The sequence below is a fragment of the Lethenteron reissneri genome, chromosome 60, assembly GCF_015708825.2.
Source record: "Lethenteron reissneri isolate LAM-NWPU_2019-01 chromosome 60, ASM1570882v1, whole genome shotgun sequence".
NCBI lineage: Eukaryota > Metazoa > Chordata > Hyperoartia > Petromyzontiformes > Petromyzontidae > Lethenteron > Lethenteron reissneri.
This window is the reverse complement of record NC_083838.1, coordinates 5,890,683-5,914,943: the sequence shown is the minus strand read 5'-3', so window position 1 is coordinate 5,914,943 and position 24,261 is coordinate 5,890,683. Positions and strand designations below refer to the sequence as shown.

Here is a 24,261-nt window from a genome sequence, read left to right as displayed (position 1 = left end):
ACCAACACTCATCCCATCCACCAACACTCATCACATTCACCAACACTCATCCCATTCACCAACACTCATCTCATCCACCAACACTCATCCCATCCACCAACACTCATCCCATCCACCAACACTCATCCCATCCACCAACACTCATCCCATTCACCAACACTCATCCCATTCACCAACACTCATCCCATCCACCAACACTCATCCCATCCACCAACACTCATCCCATCCACCAACATCCCATTCACCAACACTCATCCCATTCACCAACACTCATCTCATCCACCAACACTCATCCCATCCACCAACACTCATCCCATTCACCAACACTCATCCCATCCACCAACACTCATGCCATCCACTAACACTCATCCCATTCACCAACACTCATCCCATTCACCAACACTCATCCCATCCACCAACACTCATCCCATTCACCAACACTCATCCCATCCACCAACACTCATGCCATCCACTAACACTCATCCCATTCACCAACACTCATCCCATTCACCAACACTCATGTCATCCACTAACATTGATCCACTGGCTGTGGTGGTCCCACCTGATGATGAGCGCTTGTGTTGCGCCCGAAACGTCTTGATTTAATTTAATTTATTTTTTATTTTATTTTTCAATTTTTATTTGTTTTTAAATCCTTTATATTAAGTTCACTTGCTTGCTTGCTTGCGCGCTTACGACCGTGCAAATCTTTCGGTCGTTTTTTAACCAACTTCCCGTGATCCAATCGAGCTGATATTTTGCACACAGACTCGTTGTGCGTGACAATTTATTTTCGTGAAAATTTTTTTCCAAAATTTTCCACTTTTTAGGAAAATTTTTTTTCATATTTTATTTAAAATACCAATGTGATAAAAATGAAACTCTTACTCAAGAAAAACATAAATGAATAATAAAATAAAACCGATGCCACGCATATAAAGGATTTATAGTGAAAAACTTTGTTTTTACGGGTTAATTTTTACCTACGTGACTTTACTGAAAGAACCAAAGAGTATGGATCCTTGCAGTCACGAAAACTTCCATTCTAGAACGACTCCGAACATCAAGTTATAAGAAGAGCCACTTTTATTAAAAAATTTCCACAATACGGAACCCTTCTATAGATGTCTACGATGAGGGACCCTAGGCTTCGTCCTTGTCTTTCTGCTTGTGTCTTCCTCCGAGTGCTCTCCACTTATATAGCCCTCAGCCCCCTTTCTCGAACCTCCTTGTTTTCTACTTCTCGCCAGTCCCTGTCCTTTAACGGTTCCTTTTTGTTTTCCCGTTCAACCCCTATTCAGCAATCCCTTTTAAAGTCTGCCTCCTGACCAATCACGGTAGAGACCTCTTTCTTCCAATCGGAGACCGCTGTTTATTTTTAAATTGCCGTTAGGCTGCATATGGCTTGGGGTAATATTTCGGTCATTACACATTGATGACTTTAGTACCCATACCTCACAAATTATTTGGTGATGCTGCTGCTCCGTTGGCATCGGTGCAGAACGACAAATCCGGCGAGTTACAATCAAGACAAAAGTGCAAATTCCAAAATGAGAAAAATCGGACGAAACATTTAACCGGTAGTAGAAAAAAATCTACGCAATTTATTTGCTATGAAAAATCGCACAAATAAACATTTTGTAACAAAAGCCAGGCAAATTTTAAAGAAAATGTACCGAGTATGAAGCACATGACACTCAAACACCACACAAATCACAGATGGGGGGGAGGGGGACGGACATCGGTTCCCCCAAACTGCTGTTAAGCGATCTCGCTTGCGATGAGGACCAACCCACACCAACCCACACCCGGGGCAGCGATTCACCACCGGTGTGCCCGCGGTGGCAAATTCCCCGCTGTGCCCACGGCATCTTTGTAATCGTAGCAAAAGTCAAGAAACGTCACTGCCGCAAGCTGCGATGGACGAACTCTCGTCCGTGCCGTTCAGTGGCCGATCCATCCCCCACGTCCCGCCCTGCACTCCCCATTGGATGGCAGATCCCTCGGTCGGGCACTGCTGCGGTTTGGGAAAACAGCCGCTGATAGAAGCTTTAACTTCCTTCGTGACGTTCATCTCCACTCGTCAACAATAAAATTCCCTGTCGCGGATTTCGGCAGCACCGCCTGCATTTGCTCGTTCTCGATGAGATCAGTAAGAATAGGTAAAGGTTCATATTCTTAGGTTTTTACGGTAAAGTCACGTAGGTAAAACATTAAAATTAGTAAAAGTAAAATAAAATAAAAATCACTTTTACTAATTTTAATGTTTTACCTACGTGACTTTACCGAAAAAACCTAAGAATATGAATCCTTGCAGTCACGAAAGCTTCAAATCTAGAATAGGTAAAGATATCGTGAATTCTCTCTCGGCTACCAATGGGTTCCCCACCCACCCGCCCACATAGTCACCAACCAACCCACCCACACGGGGACCCACCGTGATTTTTCTGGTTCGGTGTGGCCGCGAAGGTCTAGCAAGCTCCATAGTGTGAGTGCCATGGAATAACATCGTTTGAGAAGCAGCACTGCGCCACAGATATACCATCAACTGTTACCACCTGAGGCCAGATAACTTCTGTACCAATTTAACTGAAATTGGCAGTGACATTTTTGCGCAACGTTCTAGGAATGCCATTTATCCAAGAATAATAGACCTCTTCTTGGTTCTTTCAGTAAAGTCACGTAGAAGGGAAATAATAAGATAATATAAATAAAACATAATAAAATAATTCTCACGACATTTCGGCCACAACGCAAGCAGCCGTCCTCAGGTGAAGAACAGGTCTGTCAGAAAAACAGCGTCTGTTGGAAAGACAGCGTCTGTCTTTCCGACAGACCTGTTCTTCACCTGAGGACGGCTGCTTGCGTTGTGGCCGAAACGTCGTGAGAATTATTTTATTATGTTTCATTTTTATTATTTTATTATTTCAATTCTACGTGACTTTACCGAAAGAACCAATAAGGTCAAAGTTATGTTTTTGATTAAGTGATAATTGAGTCAGTGGTGTAATTCCACATTCCTCTGGTGGGAGCGAGTCTATCTAAAGGACAACCTCTGTTGACCTTGCCACAAAGTGGTACTAATGTTTTACCATACCCCAGAGGGATGATGAGTCAACCCCCAACCAGCATTTGAACTTTCAATTGTGAGCCACTTGCTCTACCACCGAGCCACTTGGCTGGATGCAAAGGGCCACACAGCCCACTTGCTGTACTGCAGTCTCCTGGACACTTCGTAGCCTAGTGACATCTTCATCAGTACTCACCGGCAAATCACTGGTTTACAGAAAAGCACGTGCGTATCTCACTGTAAAATTGTGAACTGTCTGGACCACGTGTGTGGTAGTGTTGGGGCTCTGTGGGGAGTGGTAGTGTTGTGATTAGCACGCTGCACTATGAATCCAGCAGCCCGAGTTCGATTCCCGTTCACGGCCAACATCAGTGACGATTATCTGAACCGGTCCTGGGCCTCCCCTAGGTCGGCTCAGCCTCAAACGAGTACCTCGTGCGGTATGTGAACATCACCACTGGGGAAACAAAGGCGGTCGGGCGTGGTGCTGGACACCCACCCCATCGTGTGCCGTGCCGGCCTTCATAGGTGCTCGCTAAGAGCACTTGCCCCAAGAGTCTGTTAAGGCTACAGGGGGGATCTTTGTCTGTTTGTCTCTCTGTACCATCCCTCTGGTCTGTCATAGAGAGATGGGCAGGCCTGACAGCTGTAATGGCATTAGCACTCAACAACAGGACCATGTAGACACCCTCAACACAGTCAACATTTCACAATCATCATCGTAACAAACGTGGGTCGTCATCTTGAAGTTCACCCAGCAACCGTGCGGTTGGAACCGTTGAACCAACGTTGGACGCAACGTTGGTCCAACGTTCCATGTTTACTGTGTAATAATTTATGGTTTTATAAAATATGGCTTATTCATGGAATAAGTCAACCGGTTTGACGAGTTCACAAAACTGAAGGCACCATCACCATCCCAGCGTGTATCAGTCACATTTCATGAGGATTTCTCCTCTATCAAGGTGGAGAGATGAATTGCATCATCATCATCGCAGTCCTATTTTGTTGACATAAGTAAAATCCACTTCTTACATTTAATTGATTACCCAAATCTTTCAAGTGAAACGTACGTCTGAAATCGTGTAAATGGCAGATTCATTATAAAAACACACTGCTCACAGTCAGTGCGAACCTCGATTTAATTTAGCTTTACAGTATGCGCACAGCATAACATTGCACGAGTTTACGTAACAAATTACGTAACTATGAAACCAACTGTTATATCAAAAGTACTAATGGTATAAATTCGATGTAAAACCCACGATGAACGTCCTCATGACGTCTTGCCAACGCGTCCTCCGTGCGACGTATCTTGGTCAGCACGGTCCTGGTGCAAGGAATGAAATGGGGGGGCCCTGTTTGCCATTCCCCTCCTTGCAACCCAGTGCCTGGGCCCCTCTAGCCCGTGGGCCCCGTGCAGTGACACCGCCTGCACACTCAACAGCTACAATACTGCACGCGTTTGTCCAGCGCCAGCATGGATGAGGGGCCCGGGAGGAAAGGCACCGGACCAGCCCCGAACAATTCGCACTCCTCGCGATGTGACTAATCAAGTCGGGGCACGCATCGCGAATCAACGCAAGTATCGTAGCGGTTACAATCGCTTTTAACCCATTGCCAAGAGGAGCGAGCAGGAGACTTGAACGGCTTCGTGTCTCGGCCAAACCGCGTCTCTCTGACCCAGACCCTCACCTCCCGCCACATTCTCTTTAACGTGGAAAATGACTGGCACACCACTTTCCATTCAAGCATATTCACCTTCATACAGCAGCAAAACAAACAACAACAAAACGCTGCTGGGTTATGTTACCGAGCGTACCGCGTACGCTTTGGGATATGTTAAGAGAGTGGGTGTTAAGTAACCCATCGCTTCAGCCTGGGATTGTGGTCCGGCAGGAGATAATTTTACCGAGTTTCTGCAGTAGAGGTCAATGCGTGACCGCTCGCAGCCGCGGTGCCACTGAGCCTCCCATCGTTTGCACACGCAACCTTTGCTTTGCATTGCTTGAACATTCCTTGGCATTAATCATAGCAACAGTGCAAAACGACAATTATTAAAATACCGCCCCTGCAAAACATGAACAAATTACTGACCATAACATTAACAATCCAGAATGACACTACACTCGTTAAGAACGCTCAATAATTTCGATTTAAAGCTTTCGTGACTGCAGGGATTCATCTTCTTGGTTCTTTCGGTAAGTCACGTAGAAGGGAAATAATAAAATAAAATAAATGTATTATAAAAAAAGATTATTTTATTATTTCCCTTCTACGTGACTTTACCGAAAGAACCAAGAAGAACGCTCAATAACATCACAAAAACCAGTTGCGAGTTCAAGTTTATAACGAGACACTGGCAGCTCTTGGCGTCAACAGCAATGGCTCATGACTCAGTAGGGAGGAGCACAGACCAGGGCCCTGGTGAAATGCAGGCGACGGACTTGGGCGATCGTGGCTTGGCAAATCTCAGTTTCCATTTCTTGGTGGAAGGAATAATTCAACGAACACTGTGACCCCAGAGCCTGGGAGTGGCTCTTTTATACATTGACCTCGTATAAAAGTCCCCCGTATAGCCTACGACCGTCAGGGCAAGTGCTGTCAGCGAGCACTTATTAAGGCCGGCTCCACCACACGACAGGGGCGGATGTGGCCAGTATTACACTCGGCCGATTTCCTTTCCCCTGTGTTGATGTTTACACATTGTAGCAGATTCTGGACCTAGGGGAGGCCCAGAACTAGTCCAAATTAATGGAATCTGTGTTTTACCCACCCAGCATCGACCCGTTTCTGGGAGTCGAACTCAGGTTGTATAGTTCATAGCACGGAGCGCGAATCACTGCACCACCCATCCCGAAAACGTGACTCCCCATGTCTTGAACAATCGCCGGTGGCAGCAACGCTGAGCGTGGCCCCGCTAGCAAGAGTTAAACCAGCAGCCCCTCACCGCTACCCGCGGCTCGCATGCACAGCGGAGCGAGCGACGCTTGCGCGTTGAGGATTTACAGTTGCACACATCGACGCAACACGTTCGAAGGAAGCGTGCGACCGCGAGATGAGCGCGTGTGAAATAAGGCACCGCTTAAAGGGAAGACCAGCGCACAGCTCAGGAGGTTAATTCAAGCTCGGTTTCTTCGACCCGGGGCAGCAGGCGGGAGGCTTCAGCGGCCCAGGCCTGTTCCAGCATCAGCAGCACGGCACGAGGCCGTCAGCCACAGCCTCTCCTGCTCCTTCGCCGCTGCAGCCGGTGGGAAACGAGCGTTAACAGGAAAAAAACTGTTTTAGTTTAACGTAATCTAGAGTTAAATCGAGCTAAGATGAGTTAACAACCGGCGCTGCCCAGCACGGTGAAGTATGGTCAAACAACCCCCATGACAACTTGCAGCTCCGCACACGGCAGATGCCTGCGCAGAGCGACTCACGACCTCCTCTTGATACCAAGATCCAGGATGGTCATCGTGTCTATGCGCCGCTTCTCGGTGGCAGCCCCAACAGTCTGGAACGATATCCCTCTGCACATTCGCAGCATCACCTCAATCGCCTCCTTCAAGAGACACTTTAAAACTCACCTCTACAACCGCGTGCTTTCGAGCGACTCTGAGCTTGGCTCCGCGCCTCTGAGTTGCGGCCACTACGTCTGCAAATTTGCGCGCGTTACAAATTTAACTATTATTATTATTACCGATATGGAATGGCGAGGCACTTTGTCCAACAGTGGCTTCACAAACGGGCCCAGTCAAAGTCCATGACGTTAAACAAGTCGCAGCTGCTGGAGTTGCGCTAAGGGACGCTGCTGGCAACTCGTTCCCTTATCTGTGTTGACCCTGTGGCCTTCAGGACGAGGTGAATTGCTTAACCGGGAGACGAGCTCGAGAGAGCCGGGTAGGGTCTCGTTTGCAAGAGTGTGACCTGCTTCTCTGGGCAGTGCAGATGAAAGCGCCGTGTGTCTGCCGATGAAAGGGATAACGTGGGCCCGGTGCCCCAGCCCCAATAACTGGTACGGCTGCCATGGGAACCTGGGTGGGTCCGTGGTGGCCGTGGAAACGCGGCATCAGAGACGAGCCAAGCGACGCTGTGACTCACGAGGGATAATAGGGGGAATCCAACAAAGGCCTCCCGGGGGTGTTTCCCGTGGGAAACCTGGGGAAGCGTGGAGCTGCATAAGCTGTTGCGGTTGACTGTGGGTGGATGCGATGGGTGGACATCAGGGCGACTTCCTCATTGGTGTCGGATGCGCGAAAAAGCAAGGACTCAGTGGGGGGGAGGTGGGGGTGAGATGGCACTTGAGATTAAACGAGACTCACCGGGCAATTGGGATGAGCTAGGGTTTCACAAACTGCAGTCCTTTGCCACTCACCGTGGGACATCTTTGCACGTTCACCGGTGTTCTCCGTAAAAAGTGACGTTACGTCGGTTACCCCTGCTGCGTGCAACCTGACGAGTAGTAAACACGTCCCCGCGTGATGTTGCGAGGCTAATTGAAATTAATGTCGCGATTTTTTTGTTAGTTTGTTGTCCTTCCCCCGCACCTCCGATTCGCACGGTTGGCTACGTACGGTGCGAAAGAAGTTCAGGACACGTGCTTATCACCGATCATTCGGCGCATACAGCACGGTAGGAATTGGGCTATCCGTGGTTGTTGGCGTTCGAGGACATTGGTCGCAGACGTTAAGAGCCGCGTGATATTTGTAGAATTTGCGGGCATTCCCTCGTACCGGCTATTCGTCCAGCTGTTGCCCCAGCGAGTGGCACTTCACTATCATCCTCCGTGACCTCCGAGGCTCCGCCTCCGCCGTGACGGGCCTTGCCGCCGAGGCTTGTGATTGGTCGGCAGGGTCAGAGAAGACGTGGTCTTCCACCGCGCTGGGGCTGCCCTCCTCTACCATGGAGGCCGGGCGGCACCGATTTGCTGAGCCTGCGCCCGGGCACACGTTGGATGCGCGGCGCTCGCCATCATGCGCTGGTGCTGGCACCACCGCCGCAGAAGAAACGGCAGTGACACAACCACAAACACTGCCACAAACATCAACCTCCTCACGACCACAAACATGGACCCAAATGCAACCACGAGCATCAACCTCAACGCAACGACAGTGCGCGCACACGTGGACCCGCGCAGGCCCACGTGACTCACCTGGAGGCTGCAGGGCAGCCCGGGGGAGGGCCGGCCGTTTGGGCGCCGGGTCGGCCTCGTGCTTCTTCGGAAGTCGAGGGGAGGAGGCCGCTTGCGACTCGCTCGGAGCATTATCCTCGCCATCTCCCTCATCCCCTTCGTGGGTGGACACAAAAACAAAGATCCCCCGTATAGCCTTAGGAGCAAGTGTTGTCGGCGAGCACCTATGAAGGCCGGAATGGTCCACGAGGGGGTGGGTGACCAGCACCACGCCGACAGCCTTTGTCTCCCCAGTGGCGATGTTTACACACCGTACCAGGTATTCATTTGAGGCCGATTCTACGTCGGGGAGGAGACCCAGCACCGGATCAGATAATCGTCACTGGTGTTGGCCACGAGCAGGAATCGAACTCGGGTCACGAGGCGGTGGTCGAGACAAAAAAATGCAGTGGCAGTCAAGGCAGGGAACACACCGCCACGCAAGAGACGGAACTGGACGAATTGTTGCACTGCAAGACCACGAGAGATGGTGACAACTTGGGGAAGCCGTCATCCAGCAGCGGATTGAGCACAGCCCACAACGATGACGTCGCCGCCGCGTACCGCTGGGCGCGTTGGGGCGGCACCGCCAGACGGCCGTCGCTGGGCCCTCCGGCGCCACGTCACCGTCGTCCTCGCGAAGGTCGCGGTTCGCGGGCGGCTGCAGGGCCCGGCGCCGCGCCGTCATCCTCCTCTCCCCTGCGGAGCCTGCGGGGCGAAGCCGACCGCGAGTCACCGCGGGTGCCACGCGCACCGCCGCCGAGCCCGCGACGACGCAACACTCGCGGCGAACCGGGGGACGGAGATCCTTACTCTTAGGTTTTTTCGGTAAAGTCACGTAGGGAGGGAAGGTGGGAGGGGAGGGATGGAAGGTGGGAGGGAGGGAGGGGAGGGAGGGATGGAAGGTGGGAGGGAGGGAGGGAGGGAGGGAGGGAGGGAGGGAGGGAGGGAGGGAGGGAGGGAGGGAGGGAGGGAGGGAGGGAGGGAGGGAGGGGAGGGGTCATGGACCTGGCTGACCTCCAGGCCCCGGGGCGTAGCTCTTGCTGTCCGCCGAGTCGTCGTCGTCTTGGCTGACCGAATCCGATTTCTGCGGACGACGGAAATCCGCCGCCACCGTGCAGCAGGGGGAGTGGGCAGACAGACGGGAGGAGGAGCGCGGGAGTGCGAGGGAGACAAGGCAGGGTGAGTGAAGAGGGTGCGCGATTGCTAAACGACCCGGTCCCCGCTGCAATGCGCAAGATGCACGTCCTATGCAGCGCCCCGCCCCGGGGTGCGGACGCGTTTATCCGCTTGGGAAAATCCAAATGACGTCCTGGGCGCGACGTTCAACTGCGTCCGGCGACGGTGTCGCCTAAACGCCGCCGCTGTGGAAGGCGCGGGGGACACGTCCTCTATCGTTCATCCGTAGACGTGCCCCTGAAACCCGAGCGCGGATTGCCGGGTAGCCAGGATCGGATCGGATGGAGGGAACCCGTGCCGCGGATCTGTCCTCGGGCGGCGGAGGAACTCGAGAGAACGAACGAGAGGGAGAGACAGGAAGCGAAGGTCACATGGTGTGCAACGCACGCTGCGATCGGTCACCTTGGTCCTGCCGGAGGTGAGATCGGGGAGCTGGGATGGCGGCCCGGTCGGGTGGGGCGGCATCATGACGGGAACGCCGAACAAGCGCCAGCGCTCCACGGGGGGCGCCGGCTCCTCCGTCGCTGCGGCCGCCTCCGTGGGGCCCTCGCGCGCCAACTCCAACGCGTCCTTCTCCACTGCCGGCGGCGGCGGCAGCGACGACTCAGAGCTGAAGACACGTGGGGATACGTGGGGAGAAACAGGGGCACACTGAAACATGCGGAGACACGTGGTGTGAACACGTGGTGTGAACACGTGAGGACACGTGGGGAGACGTGGAGACGCGCCCGAACAGGGACACACAGGGAACACAGACACACACTGCGACACGCCATAACACACGGGGTTACATTTCGATTTAAAGCTTTCGTGACTGCAGGGATTCATCTTCTTGGTTCTTTCGGTAAAGTCACGTAGAAGGGAAGTAATAAAATAATAAAAATAAAACATAATACACGGGGTTACGTGGCGGAAAGGCGGGCACACGCGGGGACACGCGTCAAGTTAAGGAAAACTCTGCGATTTCCGACCATGGGCATGGCACGGGCTGGAGAAGATGCAATACAGGAGGACGTGGAGCTGATTGGACTTGCCGATGACCGGTACCAGTGGTGTCGAGATCGGCCTCTGTGCAGGAGGCAGGACACTACTGGGCAGTTGGAGGCAGTCACCTGCCAACAACGGCGGAGGAGCGGCACTCACAACAAAGAGTGGAACGCCAGGTGGCTAAAAGACAGCAAGTTGGCGCAGTAGGGAGCACAGGTGATGCATCTGCCAGTCATCTCAGTGGGTCTCAAAGTGCACCGAGCCGCTTAGTGGTGAATGACAGCTGTTGTTGTGGTGTGTGCAGGCGATGCCGGTGTGAGACAATATTTTGACCTCCATATACTTTTTACCCTGGGATGCTGGGCATCAGAATTCTACACACTATATGAACCTCCCCAAGTCTAACGCTGACCCAAGGAGGTGTCAGAATCCTCGGCATAACCATAATTTTTACCCCAGGCAGTGGGGGAAAGGTGGGAGGTGGGGGGTCATATTGCTATTACAGAATTTGCACCCCAGGCAGGGACCACATACAAAGTAGTATTCTGACTATTCTAGATTTGAAGCTTTCGTGACAGCAAGGATTCATATTCTTAGGTTTTTTCGGTAAAGTCACGTAGGTAAAAACATTAAAATTAATAAAAGTAAAATAAAATAAAAATCACGAAACGTCGTGATTTTTATTTTATTTTACTTTTATTAATTTTAATGTTTTTACCTACGTGACTTTACCGAAAAAATCTAAGAATAGTATTCTGACTCCCAAATTCTACGAGTTCAAAACACTCTCTCGCTCCAGCCGTGTGGTGTGGCCTAACCTGTCGGGCGCTGTGGAGGCCGGGCCCAGCTCCAAGCTGGGCTGAGACGTGAGCTGCGGTGGGCGTGGGGCCCAGGGCTTCAGGAAGGAGAAGAAGCTGCCTTTCCTGCCCTTGGGGCCTTCTTCCTGTGGGTGTTGTCCCCTCTCTGTCCCCACAGCCCTGAGCAGCAGCAGCAGCAGGAGCAGCAGCAGCAGCAGAAGGAGCGGCAGAACGAGCGGCAATAAGAGCGGGAGCATAACATTGAGATCGCTTCTGCCGCCCTATATTGCACAACTGTAATGTGAGGTTATATCCGGGTCGTTGACGGATTACAACTCGTCACGATGATTGGCTCTGCCGGTCCTGGTCCATAGCCAATGGGGGGAAGCCTAGGGGCGTGGCCCTGACGTAATGGGAAGGTGACAGCTGCAAGTAGAGGATTGGTTCTGCTGGCTTTAGCCACAGCCAATGGGGAGAGGAGTCAGGGGCGCGGTCCCGGGAGCCTACGGGGGAGTCTGGAAGATTCCATAGAGGCTAACCAGGATTGGTGGAAAGGTACCACGTGACCCGGGTATTAAATAGGGGTGGAGACGAGCAACACGTGGTCAGAACTGGAACGAACGGAGGAGGAGGCCATGCGAGAGCGGGGCTCCAAGTTGCCACGTGGCTGCGCGTGTCTCTCTCTATCCCTCTCACGCTGCCGGTCAGCAGCGTGAAGGAGTGCTGTAATGAAAATCGAATAAAGACCGGATTCCAGAAGTCGCCTCAACGACCTTTATTGCACAACTACAGCTGATTTTACAAGGGTGGTGGGGGTGACGGCAGGTGATGATGATGATGGAGGTGGTGGTGTTTGCCGATGATGGTGTTGATGGTGGTAGTGTTTACTTAGGAACATTAAGATGATGGTGACGCTAGTGATGCTGATGGTAACGATGATGGTGACGATGGTAGTGATGATGGTGACAATGGTGGTGGTGATGATGATGACGGTGATGGTGACAGTGATGATGACTGCCGGTTTGTGCTTCTCACTGGAGCCTGGCTGAAGGAGGAAGGACTTTCTTGGTGAAGAACTCAGCGATTCCTTCATCAACAGCTCCCTCATCCTGCTGGGGTGGAGGGGGGGTCGGTGGAGGGGTGTGGGGGCAGAGGTCAGTGTAGAGGTGTGGGGTCATATAAACTAACCTCCGTTGCTCATTATAATATATTTACGATGAACATAACCGTACACAAAGAAAACGTCATTGTCCGTGCATGGTCACAGCAACTGACAAATCAAGTCAGGGCATCGGGCAAGAACGCAGGACCTGTGAGGCCTGGTCAACTCGGGAAAATCTCCACTTAAATGAACAAGGATTCTAAGGGCCTATTCTTAGGCTCTCAAAGAGTTCCGATTCATTTGAGTGGCAATTCCTGCATCTCTATTGCAATGAATGGGATTCTATTGGGAGAGTTTGACTGTAGCGGAATCCTCATTCCAATCCCATTAAAGTGAGAATTTCTTGAACGTGCGAATCGCGATTCCCGTGTGAGCCATTCGCAGTAGGCTCGTGGCGTTTTGGTATGGATCCCGCGCTCGTGACCGCCTCGTGCGACTGCTGACGAGCACTCACAACAGCGCGGAGACTTGCGGAGACGGACGGGCGGTGCTGCCTCCCCGGCCGACCCGGTTTCTTGGGTCTCGTCTTGGTCACGTGCTCCAGCCTCCCCGCATCTCCTGGCGGCGGCTCCGACACGTCCATCGGCGGCAGCTCGCTCGTGCCGCCCTTCTGCGGCGCTGCCGTCGCAGCCACGGCTCCGCCATCCAGCGCGCCGTCGGCTGTGGGGGAGAGGCGGGTGCATTCACCAGGAAGGAAATGAAACGACGGGACGAGAAAACCGCAAGTGAAATGTCACGAGCGCCGGCACAGACGCCGGCGGGCGGGGGCGGCCATACCGAAGGCACGCGACACCGGCCGCATCCTCCTGTTGCGAAGGCTCCGCTTGCGCGAGACGGGCGACATCTGGGGAGGGGTTGAAGAGGTCAAAGTCAAAGGGTTTACTTGGATCTGCGGGGACGCGAGGAAAAAGTCAAGTTCAGGCTCCGGCACCGGCTGCGCTTACCGTGACGATGTCAGCCTCCTCGGAGTGAGCGCCGTCTTCCTGCGGTGAGGTCTGTCCTGCGGGAGGCGGCTGCCCCCCCAGCGCGAGGCCGTTGCTAGCCAGGTGCCCAGCCTGGGGGCGGCAGCGTCAATGTCAGCGCGCACCGCTTAATGCCCCATGGCTGTTTGGCTTGTGGCGGCGGGAGAGGTGACATTTAGGAGGAATATTCTTCGGTTTTTTCGGTAAAATCACGTAGGTAAAAAAATGTAAATTAATAAAAGTAAAATAAAAATAAAAATTACGACGTTTCGGAGGCAACACAAGCTTCCGTCTTCAGGTGGAACCGTCACAGCACGATAGCTGTATCACTTGATACAGCTATCAAGTCGTGATTTTTATTTTACTTTTATTAATTTTTATTTTTTACCTACGTGACTTTACCGACAAAACCTAAGAATATGAATCCTTGCAGTCACGAAAGCTTCAAATCTAGAATTTAGGAGGAAGTAGCGGTTGTTGCTATCAACCGGAGGTGGGGAACCGGATGCTCACCGGGGGTCGAGCAGAATTAAAAAAATTACATTTCTGGGCAGCTCCACGCACCTCCGACTAGCGGAACTGGCTACGTACGGTGCGAAAGAAGTTCAACACACATACATATATAGTTGACGCTGAACGTTGACTGCGCTAGGACAGTGCACATCGACAAAGCGACCCTGCCAGCTCAAAAATATTCCCCTCCAGTACCCGATTAGTGCATCTAAGGTGGTCATGGCGAGAGGCAGGGGGAGCGGGGGAGGCGGAGGGTACATCTTGTGTGGGCCGCGTTGGGCCCACCGGTCACGGGTCTCCCCCCGCTCCGCTACGGGAAAATAAAACTCGGTGACACTCGGCGACGAGAGGAGGAGGTGACCGTGGCGCGTCGCACCAGCTTGGCGTGGACGCCGCACAGCTGCTCCAAGAGCTTGTCCGTGATGCGGTCCGCCAGGAGCGCCGACAGGGACAGGCGCACCTCGCTGGAGACACGCGGGGGGGGGGTTGGGGGACGCCGTCAGTGACAGGGTCAGAGATAGCCGAGCGCACGGACAGAGACACAGCAGGATAGATGATGACACGGGGGACAATTCAGCCAGGGTTGAGCGGCGTCTTTGTACAAGTGGTGTAGAGTCGTTGAGTAGGAGTACGGGTAGAGTGAGTGGCTAAGCGAGCGGTTGCGTGAGCACGTGGCGCCCGTGGTTTCCCCGCACCTCGCTTTGTCGTGGAGCTCCACGGCCGCCTGCTCGAGGCCGAGGCTCCGCACGAGCGAGCGCGGGACGGAGATTCTCTCAGCGCCGGCGGCGAGGAGGGCGGCACGGACGCCCGGCGCCGCCGTCGTGTGTGGGCACAGCCCCTCCCCCACGCGCACCATCGCCTCCAGCATCGCCTGTGCGCCGCACACGCCACACGCCGCACGCACATGCCGCATGCACGCACACGCGCCCCACGAATACAACGTCCGCTACGCACGGCACGTGGCATGCATCTACGTGCACCGCAGGCGGCGCGCACCCGCTAAGCACATCACACGCCGACGCGGAAACCCCGATAGGCCCACAGTGATGACGTCAACGTCACTCCCTTTATTTAAGACCGAAACAGGAGGACTTCTTCACAATTCTGGCTGTCGACTGATGAGGATGGTTGTAATCATCAGCGAAACGTCGGACTCCAATTATAAATGTTGTGGGTTTACTCTCCAAGACACCGGTGGTGCTGAAGTAGTAATTGGCACTTTTTGCGTACGTGACAAACCCTACTAATTGGCTTTGTTGGGTGGTGGCGGGTTTAACGACACATTCACATTTTTGTGATCTAAACCAAAAAAACCTTTATCATTGATATTGGTGTGAAAGCCAACTACGCTTTAAACTGCTGTTAGACTAGAGCACCTATGAAGGCCGGCACGGCACACGAGAGGGTGGTGTGGACACCACGCCCAGCCGCTTTTGTCTCCCCAGTGGCGAGTTTACGCACTGCACCGGGTACTCATTTCAGGCTGAGTTGGCCTCAGGGAGGCTCAGGACCGCTTCACATAATCGTCACTGGTGTGGGCCGCGATCGGGAATGGAACTTGGGCTGCCGGGCCAAGCGGACGACTGCCCCCCCCCCCACCTGCAGCTGTGAGTCGAGCACGGCCGCCACCTCCGCCGTCGTCTCCTCCATCTGCACGCTGAGGGGGTCGGGCCCCCCTGGGCTGTGGTGGAACAGCGTGGGCAGCAGCTGCACGCGCAGGGCGGGGGGAGGTGATGGAAGCCGGGGTGAGCTGCGAGCCGCGAGCCTCGGAGCGGTGCCTCTCTGCTATCGCTGCGCACGGCCGCGCAGCTCGAGCAAGAACGTCCGAGGTCCGCGATCGGCCGCGCAATTTCTCTCATGGCCACAACTTCCTCCCCGTTGTTGCCGCCGCTAAGCAGAGGTTGCAAACGGGTTTTGATTCCTTACCCGTACCCGGCCGCACCAGGGTCGCAAATAGGTACCCGTACCTGTACCCGGCCGGGTACGGGTACCCGTTCCCTACCCGTACCCTACCCGAAATGAGTGACAAACGGTTACTCACCAGTGACTCACGGCCTACCCGTACCCGTACCCGGCCGCACCAGATTCGCAAACGGGTACCCGTACCCGTACCTGGCCGGGTACGGGTAGCCGGGTATCGGGTAGGGTACGGGTATCGGGTACCCGGTTGCGACCTCTGCCGCAAAGACTCTTTCCTGCTTCTGTTAGTTCCCGTGAAAGTGCTTTTTGTGTGTTAGTTCGTTGTCCTTGCCCCGCACCTCCGACTGGCGCAATTGGCTAAGTACGGTGCTAAAGAAGTTCAACGTGCATACCTACGTATTGAGGACTGCAGCTCTCTCCTCTGCTGCCTCCTCCGTGCTGAATAGGCCCTGGTCTACCCAGGATGCCCTGGGACTCCTGGCTGCTGCTGCTGCTGCCCTGGCTGCCCCGGGGCTCGTTGTTGTCGATGTTGTTTGTTTGTTATTGATTTGGGGCTCCGATTGCTGGGTATCTCTATCCCTCACTCCTGTTTTCCCTGCCCTAACCCACTCGTCATGCCCCATTTTATCCGAATGTAGTTTCTTCAGCTTTGTAAAGCATCTTGAGATTGTCAATTGTGGTTGCGGGGATTGTGAGCTGGAAAAATAATAACCGATGTATTCATCTTCTTGGTTCTTTCGGTAAAGTCACGTAGAAGGGAAATAATAAAATAATAAAAATAAAACATAATAAAATAATTCTCACGACGTTTCGGCCACAACGCAAGCAGCCGTCCTCAGGTGAAGAACAGGTCTGTCGGAAAGACAGCGTCTGAATGTCTCCCCGACAGACCTGGTTTTCACCTGAGGACGGCTGCTTGCGTTGTGGCCGAAACGTCGTGAGAATTATTTTATTATGTTTAATTTTTATTATTTTATTATCTCCCTTCTACGTGACTTTACCGAAAGAACCAAGAAGATGAATCCCTGCAGTCACGAAAGCTTTAAATCGAAATTTAACTGATGTGTTGTTAAACGCTTGTGCACTGCGTGACAATTGAATGTTTGGCCGTGTCGGGTGGTGGAGGGTTCTTCACACAGATTAGGGTCACATCATTACTTAGTGGCCTAATCCAAACAATACAATTAAGAATGTTGAGATTGGAGTGAAAGTGCTCCTGCTGCTGCTGTTGTCATAAAATGTGCTAACGTAAGAATAGTTATCTAAGCAGGAATTTGTATTATTATTCTGCAAACTGGGAGCGCACCTTGCAAAATTGTGAAAGCCCATCGTGGCCTAGAACTAAACTAAACTATTTTTTATTTCACCAGGTAAGGCGCACTGAGGAACCGGAGAAAAACCCACGCGACCACGGGGAGAACACGCAAACTCCAACTATACAGTTGTTAGGGTCGAGATTGAACCCACGACCTCCTGTATACCAGGCGAGATAGTTACCATCTCTCCATGGTGGCTGGATGGCGCTATCCCCCCCCACCACCCTCCTGTCCCAATGGCAACAGCCAGAGTTCAATGTCCATTATACGTGTAGTGACATAAGAGGGGAGGGGCTGCTGGGGGCTCTGGGACCCTAGGCAACCCAGACGCTTAAGCCCCTTGGCGCCAGGCGCTGGGACCCTCGGCACCCCAGCCAGTTAAGCCCCTTGGCGCCACCAACGGGGGGGGGGGGGGGCTGTGTGTGCTCTGTGGGATATCTGGGGGCGGACACAACCCCACCCCTCGTTGGGGACGAGGCATAAAAGGGCAGCTCCCTAGCCGATCAGGGCCAGTTGTAGCTCAAGACCCAAAACCCAAGACCAGCCATCTCAGGATCCTGGGACGCTGTGAGGGCCAGTGGTGGGACTCTGGAACTCCCGGCTCTACGTCCTTGTGAGGGCGAGTTCCGAGGAAGCCAGAGTAGTGTATCTAGGCTGTGTACCTAGGCTGTGTACCTAACCTGAATGGAGTGTTGTTGGATTGTAATAAAGAAGTTACCTCTACAAGTGTCTCCAGAACCCATTACATACGTACGGCCTTGGAGTTCTTGGCCTCCTGCAGCAGGGCCTGAGCGTGCATCATGTCTGAGCGGGCAGGGCCCTCGGCCGCCCCCACCGCTCCCCTCTGCAGGGCCCTCAGCTGGTCCTGGGCCCTCACGCACATCCTGTCCACCAGCTGACCCACGCACACACACGCACGCACGCAAAGATCCCCCGTAAAGCCTTAAAAGACTGTTCGGGCAAGTACTGTTAGCGAGTAGCACCTATGAAGGCTCTCTCTCTCACCTTTCGGGGCTCGCACGTCCGATTAGCACGGTTGTGCAGCCCGAAATAAATTCAAAATATGTACAAAACTGGCATGGCACACGAGGGGGTGGGTGGCCAGGGGAGGCCCAGCACAGGTTCAGGTATTCTTCACTGGTGTCAGTCGTGAGCGGAAATCAAATTAAAATCGGGGTTCGTAGCGCAGCGCACGAACCGCTGTGTTACCAACTACCCACAACAACACACACGCATGCCCGCGCATATACAAACGCGTCCACATCTGCACACACACACACACGTGTACAACACATGCACAGACACGCACAGACGTACGGACACATACGCACGCACGCACTCGCACACAAATAGACACAGACGCACATACAGCAACATTCTCTTGCCACTGATCCCCGTTGTGCTATTTGTTGACCCCTGACCTCTTGCGGCTCTTGGGTCACCATCTTTTCCACCGAAGACCAAATCCACACATATTTCTCAGTCAGCACCAGGCCTATAAAGGCTGTGCAGTAAAATGGAATAAAGTTCAACACAGTACCAGCAAGATATCGGTACGAATCAATTACTACCTACCGCAAAAACACAGATGCCAATTCCCGGACAGGTGGCAACTGTAGTGGGTAGGTGAGTGAGACAGGTGAGTGAGCGAGTGAGTGAATGAATGAGTGGGTGAATCAGTGGGTGAGTGGGTGAGTTACTGAGCGACTTGACAAATGAGTGGGTGAAGGGGGCTGCCACCTTTTCAACTCAAGACCAAAACCCATACATCTCAGTCAGCACCAGGCATATCAAGACTGTCCAGTATCTTGTAACAAAGTTCAACACAATACCGGCGGTACCAGACCTCAAGACTGTTCGGATCGTGCCTGGACATTCACACCCGGACAGGTGGCAACCATAACCCCTGCCCTCCCGACTCCCTGACCTGCTGGGATGTGCTGGCGAGGATGCCGTGCTGCAGGCGGTACGCCTGCTCCGGGCACGAACGCCGCGAGCCGTGGTTCCGCAACAGCAGCTTCTCGATCTGCCACGGTCACACACAAAGACAAAGACCCCCCATATAGCCTTAACAGACTGTTGTGGCAAGTGCTGTTAGCGACCGCCTATGAAGACCCGCGGCATGACACAAGAGGGGGTGGGTGGCCAGCACCACGCCAGGCCGCCTTTGTCTCCGCAGTGGCGATGTTTTTTACACCGTAAAAGGTTTAACACGTAGGCTTTCGCGACCAATATTAATCATAATCAACATTTTTGGGTTTAGATCGCGTTATTTATAAATGTGTTCTAACCCTCCACCACCCGACACGGCCAATCAGTAAACAAGTGTCACGTTGACAAAAAACAAATAGTTCAATTCTGGCGAATTGCCCGATGATGCTGGATGCAATTACCAGCGAAACGCTTCAATACACCGGTGGGCTAAAGCAGTGAACTAATTTGTCTTTTGTCAACGTGACACTTTTTTGCTGATTGGCCGTGTCGGGTGGTGGAGGGTTACAACACATTTATAAATAACGTTGATTATGGACCGTAAAAGGTGCTCATTTGAGGCCGAGTTGACCTACTGGAGGCCAGGACCGGTTCAGACAACCATCACTTGTGTTAGCCACGAGCGGGAATCGAACTACGCTTGTCGGGTTCGTAGCCCAGCGCGGTAACCGCTACACCACCTCTCCTCACACACACATCAGAGGTCGCAACCGGGTACCCGATACCCGTACCCTACCCGATACCCGGCTACCCGTACTCGGCCGGGTACGGGTACCCGTTTGCGACCCTGGTGCGGCCGGGTACGGATACGGGTAGACCGTGAGTCACTGGTGAGTAACCGTTTGTCACTCATTTCCCAACGTCTTGTCTCTTCTCACAATTCAAGTTCCTAGAATCAACCCACCCGCGCCTGCAACATGGCTTCATCCCAGAGGTCGCAATCAGGTACCCGATACCCGTACCCTACCCGATACCCGGCCGGGTACGGGTAGGGTACGGGTACGGCCGGGTATGGGTACGGGTACCCGTTTGCGACCCTGGTGCGGCCGGGTACGGGTAAGGAATCAAAACCCGTTTGCGACCTCTGACACACATACAAAGATCCCTCATACACACACACACACGCGCACACACGTGTCCACACACACTCATGCTGTGTGAACGGTAAATGCTGCGACGAGTCTGAACCTTCTGCAGGGCCTCCTCTGTCCTCTCCGGCTGCGTCTTCATTGCGGCCGCCGCGTCGTGCATGGGAAGGGGCATGAATCGCAGGCTGTAGTTCCTGGCGGAGAGATTAAGAAGCAGAGCGGTGGCACTGCGGTTAGCTCAGTGTGCCGTGAGCCACGGCGAGCCGAGAGTGACGAACAGCAGTCTCAACCAGTCCTGGGTCTCCACCCGCCACCGACCCACACTTGCTAGCGTCGTGAAGTGTGGTCAAACAATCCTCGTGACCGACACGACATGGAGAGAGCTTCATACAGCACAACGGGCTGTGAATTCTAGTTCATCTTCTTGGTTCTTTCGGTGAAGTCACGTAGAAGGGAAATAATAAAATAATAAAAATAAAACATTATAAAATAATTATTTTTAAAGCTTTCGTGACTGCAGGGATTCATCTTCTTGGTTCTTTCGGTAAAGTCACGTAGAAGGGAAATAATAAAATAATAAAAATAAAACACAATAAAATAATTTTCACGACGTTTCGGCCACAACGCAAGCAGCCGTCCTCAGGTGAAGAACAGGTCTGTCTGAAAGACAGCGTCATTCAGACGCGTCATTCAGACGCTGTCTTTCCGACAGACCTGTTCTTCACCTGAGGACGGCTGCTTGCGTTGTGGCCGAAACGTCGTGAGAATTATTTTATTATGTTTTATTTTTATTATTTTATTATTTCCCTTCTACGTGACTTTACCGAAAGAACCAAGAAGATGAATCCCTGCAGTCACGAAAGCTTTAAATCGAAATGTGAATTCTAGGTTATAATGTTGATTTGTTTACCAAGGAAAGTCTGCTGAGCCTCAAGAATCTTTATCAGGTGGGTCCTGCTACATTGGGACGTTTGGCCAGTTCCATGCATGAGCATTTCACATGACACTCTAAGCTCCACACCGATAGAATTAGGAATCCAATGCTGTACTGCCATCTCCTGGTCACTTCACTGGCCAAACCGATGAGAGCCGATATTCCTAGGCAATATTCAGCGCAGGTACTAATCAGGCTCCAGCCTGATCGGCTTTCCAGATCCGACAAGATCGGTTAGGATCAGGGTGGATTGCTCAAGAGGCCACACGATCGAGGGAGTTTGTGACACTGAGGTCATGCGAGGTCACGCTGGGGGGGTACGCGAGGTGACACTTACTTCTCGAGGGCACTGGCCACATCCTGGAAGCCCTGGGCGGTCGTGCCGTTTTTGTCCCAGATCACCGTCCTGCGGGAGTCATACCGTGATCTCACCGTGAGCTCTTCGCTAGCTCGCCACACACACCGCGTTCTTACCGTGAACTCACCGCACACATTGTGTTCTCACCGTGTTCTCACCGTGAGCTCTCCGCGAGTTCGCCACATACACCGCGTTCTTACCGTGAACTCACCGCACACATCGTGATCTCACCGTGTTCTTACCATGAGCTCCCGCGAGCTCGCCACACACACCGCGTTCTTACCGTGAACTCACCGCACACACCGTGATCTCACCGAGAGCTCACGGCAAGCACGCGGTTGTGTTCGTGTGTGCATGCGTTGGGTGCGTGCGCACGCGAGCACCGAAGCATAAACGTGTACCGCTTTGTGTGTACCGGAGCCTGCGCATGTGTGCGTGTGTACCAGAGTGCGGGTGCGTACATGCATGCGTGCGTACCCAAGCGTGTGGGTGCGTGCGTTGCGTGTGCGTGCGTGCGTGCGTGCGCGTGCGCGCACCGGAGCGAGCTGTTGATGGCGAGCGCCTTGGCCAGCATGCGCGCCCCCAGGTCCCCCATGGCGTTGCCGCTCAGGTCGACGCTGGCGAGCGTCGCGTTGCTGCCGAGCGCGTTCACCACGACGCTCGTGCCGCTCTTGAGCCGCGAGTCGGCCAGCGACAGGGACTGCAGCATCTGCTCCGCGCAACAGACAAAGGTCCCCCATGTAGCGTACGCTGGCCGTCGGGGCCGAGTGATGTTAAATGGCCGGGGAGTTTCACGAGGAGGCAGCGACGGCGTTTGCACGACGCGCCGGGTGCTCGTTTAACGCCAAGAAAACCCGACACGGACTTACGTACCGAGTCCTCGTCCTGTATCAGCTGCACCACCCCGTCCAGCACCTTGGACAGCATCCTGCAGGGGACACGGGGGGCGGGGGGGGACACGGGGGGTGAGTGGGAAGGGAGGGGGTGAGTGTGCGGATGAGAGAAAGCGAGTGTGTGGATGAGAGACGATGATCCATTCATCGTTATTTACCGTCATCGATTTCGCGAATTCACGCCCATTGAATCCTCTCATCTATTTCATTCATCTCATCTCCACCATTACATTCATAAGTACCATTGCTAATTAGTTGTAAAGCACCTTGGTTAAGGAGCTATGTGAACTCCTTTAAGATAAGATAAGTGAGCAAGGCAGAGAGAAGACAAACAGGCGAATGGACGAGCAGTCGAATGGGTGGCCGGGTGGTTGGATGAGTGCACTAGGTGGGCTTGGTGAGTGAGTGAGAGGGTGGATGGGCGGGTGAGTGGGTGGGTGGGTGGGTGAGGAGGTGGTGAGGAAGTGAGCACACACTTGGGCTTAAGGCTGGAGAAGTTACGGCCGAGGTCGAGGTGGCGTATGGAGCGATTCTTGCCGAGGACATTCATGAGCGACAGGAGATCACTATCCAGACCTGGGGCGACAAAAACATGCGACTCAACTCACACTCGCGGATCCACTTACCCACCCACCCCCCCTCCCATTCCCACCCCCCCCACCCCTTGTCGAGCACGTGGCTTTACCGTTGTCGGCCAGGTCGAGGCGCGAGAGGTTTGGGACGTCCTCCAGGCAGTACTTGAGAGCCTTGGATCCTTCCATACGCAACTGTCAACGGCAGCAGCAGCCAGCCACCATGGCTCGCGAATCAACACGCCGGCTCTACGCGCTCACCCGCTCGCTCACCCATTCAGCTGCTTGTTCATCCTTTTACCCGCTCACTCATTCCTCTTACTTGTCCACTCACTCAATAACCAAGCATCCTCTCAGCCAGTCATTTGCTCGCTCACCCAATCACCCGCTCACTCACCCATTCAGCTGCTTGTTCATCCTTTTACCCGCTCACTCACTCATTCCTCTTACTTGTCCACTCACTCAATAACCAAGCATCCTCTCAGCCAGTCATTTGCTCGCTCACCCAATCACCCGCTCGCTCACCCATTCAGCTGCTTGTTCATCCTTTTACCCGCTCACTCACTCATTCCTCTTACTTGTCCACTCACTCAATAACCAAGCATCCTCTCAGCCAGTCATTTGCTCGCTCACCCAATCACCCGCTCACTCGGCCTCTCAGCCACTCAATGGTCCACTCATTCACTCACCTCCTCGCCCTCTAGTCCACTTCTTCGCTCGACCACTCGTCGGCTCGCCGGCTCGTTCCCCTACTGGCTCGCTCGCTCGCTCACTCACTCGTCCACGACGGGTGCCTCTTACCTCGCAGCCGCTGAGCTCCAGCGACACGTCCTGCAGGTGCTTGTTCGCTGCCAGCCCCAGCAGCAGCTCCCTGTGGGGCGCCGTGAGCATGGAGGGAGAAGGGGGGTGATCTCGGGGTCGCCCCAGGTCACGCCGTCAACCCGGGGTCACGCTCGAGGTGCTCATCGATTCATCATCAATGATGGTCAATCTTATCCCACAGCCATCGTGACACCGCCACTCCACCGCGGCGCAGCGGGTGAGTTTGTAGATGAATGGGCGGGCGAATGAGCGGGTGAGTTCCTGTGCGGGCGAATGCCTGCACGGGTGAGCTTGTAGGTGAATGAATGGGTGAGTGAGTGAGTTGGTGAGTGAGCGGGTGAGCAGGCCAAGGATCTGGCTTCCTCACCGGACGGCGGGGGCCGGTAGGCGGGTGTCGGAGAGGTCGATGTGAGACAGGATGAGCGCGCTGCTGAAGAAACGCCTGCAGGAGGGCAGCACGTCTCGGGCCTTCCTGCGACGGCAAAGCGGCGCCATCCAACACAGCAGCACGAACAACACAGCGCCGTCTAACACAGCAGTG

The 24,261-nt window shown here is 53.7% G+C and overlaps 1 protein-coding gene across 1 annotated transcript in view; it reads right to left on the bottom strand.

Annotated features, from left to right (window-relative positions):
• Positions 1-5,323: 5,323 nt before the first annotated feature.
• Positions 5,324-24,261, bottom strand: part of LOC133357880 (F-actin-uncapping protein LRRC16A-like) — a 57,468-nt gene continuing 38,530 nt past the window's right edge. Inside the window, exons 16-39 of the mRNA XM_061576032.1 lie at positions 24,088-24,192; positions 23,700-23,769; positions 23,012-23,093; positions 22,803-22,902; positions 22,307-22,361; positions 21,970-22,142; positions 21,413-21,481; positions 20,242-20,335; positions 18,989-19,087; positions 17,816-17,956; positions 15,425-15,532; positions 14,521-14,696; positions 14,202-14,289; positions 13,295-13,405; positions 13,128-13,194; positions 12,805-13,010; positions 12,224-12,300; positions 11,210-11,368; positions 9,807-10,014; positions 9,234-9,312; positions 8,790-8,933; positions 8,208-8,342; positions 7,789-7,988; positions 5,324-6,311 (exon numbers count right to left, since the gene is read on the bottom strand). Of these exons, the coding sequence (XP_061432016.1) occupies positions 7,792-7,988; positions 8,208-8,342; positions 8,790-8,933; positions 9,234-9,312; positions 9,807-10,014; positions 11,210-11,368; positions 12,224-12,300; positions 12,805-13,010; positions 13,128-13,194; positions 13,295-13,405; positions 14,202-14,289; positions 14,521-14,696; positions 15,425-15,532; positions 17,816-17,956; positions 18,989-19,087; positions 20,242-20,335; positions 21,413-21,481; positions 21,970-22,142; positions 22,307-22,361; positions 22,803-22,902; positions 23,012-23,093; positions 23,700-23,769; positions 24,088-24,192 (2,743 nt within the window). The 3' untranslated portion in view covers positions 5,324-6,311; positions 7,789-7,791. The remainder of the gene's footprint in view (positions 6,312-7,788; positions 7,989-8,207; positions 8,343-8,789; positions 8,934-9,233; positions 9,313-9,806; positions 10,015-11,209; positions 11,369-12,223; positions 12,301-12,804; positions 13,011-13,127; positions 13,195-13,294; positions 13,406-14,201; positions 14,290-14,520; positions 14,697-15,424; positions 15,533-17,815; positions 17,957-18,988; positions 19,088-20,241; positions 20,336-21,412; positions 21,482-21,969; positions 22,143-22,306; positions 22,362-22,802; positions 22,903-23,011; positions 23,094-23,699; positions 23,770-24,087; positions 24,193-24,261) is intronic.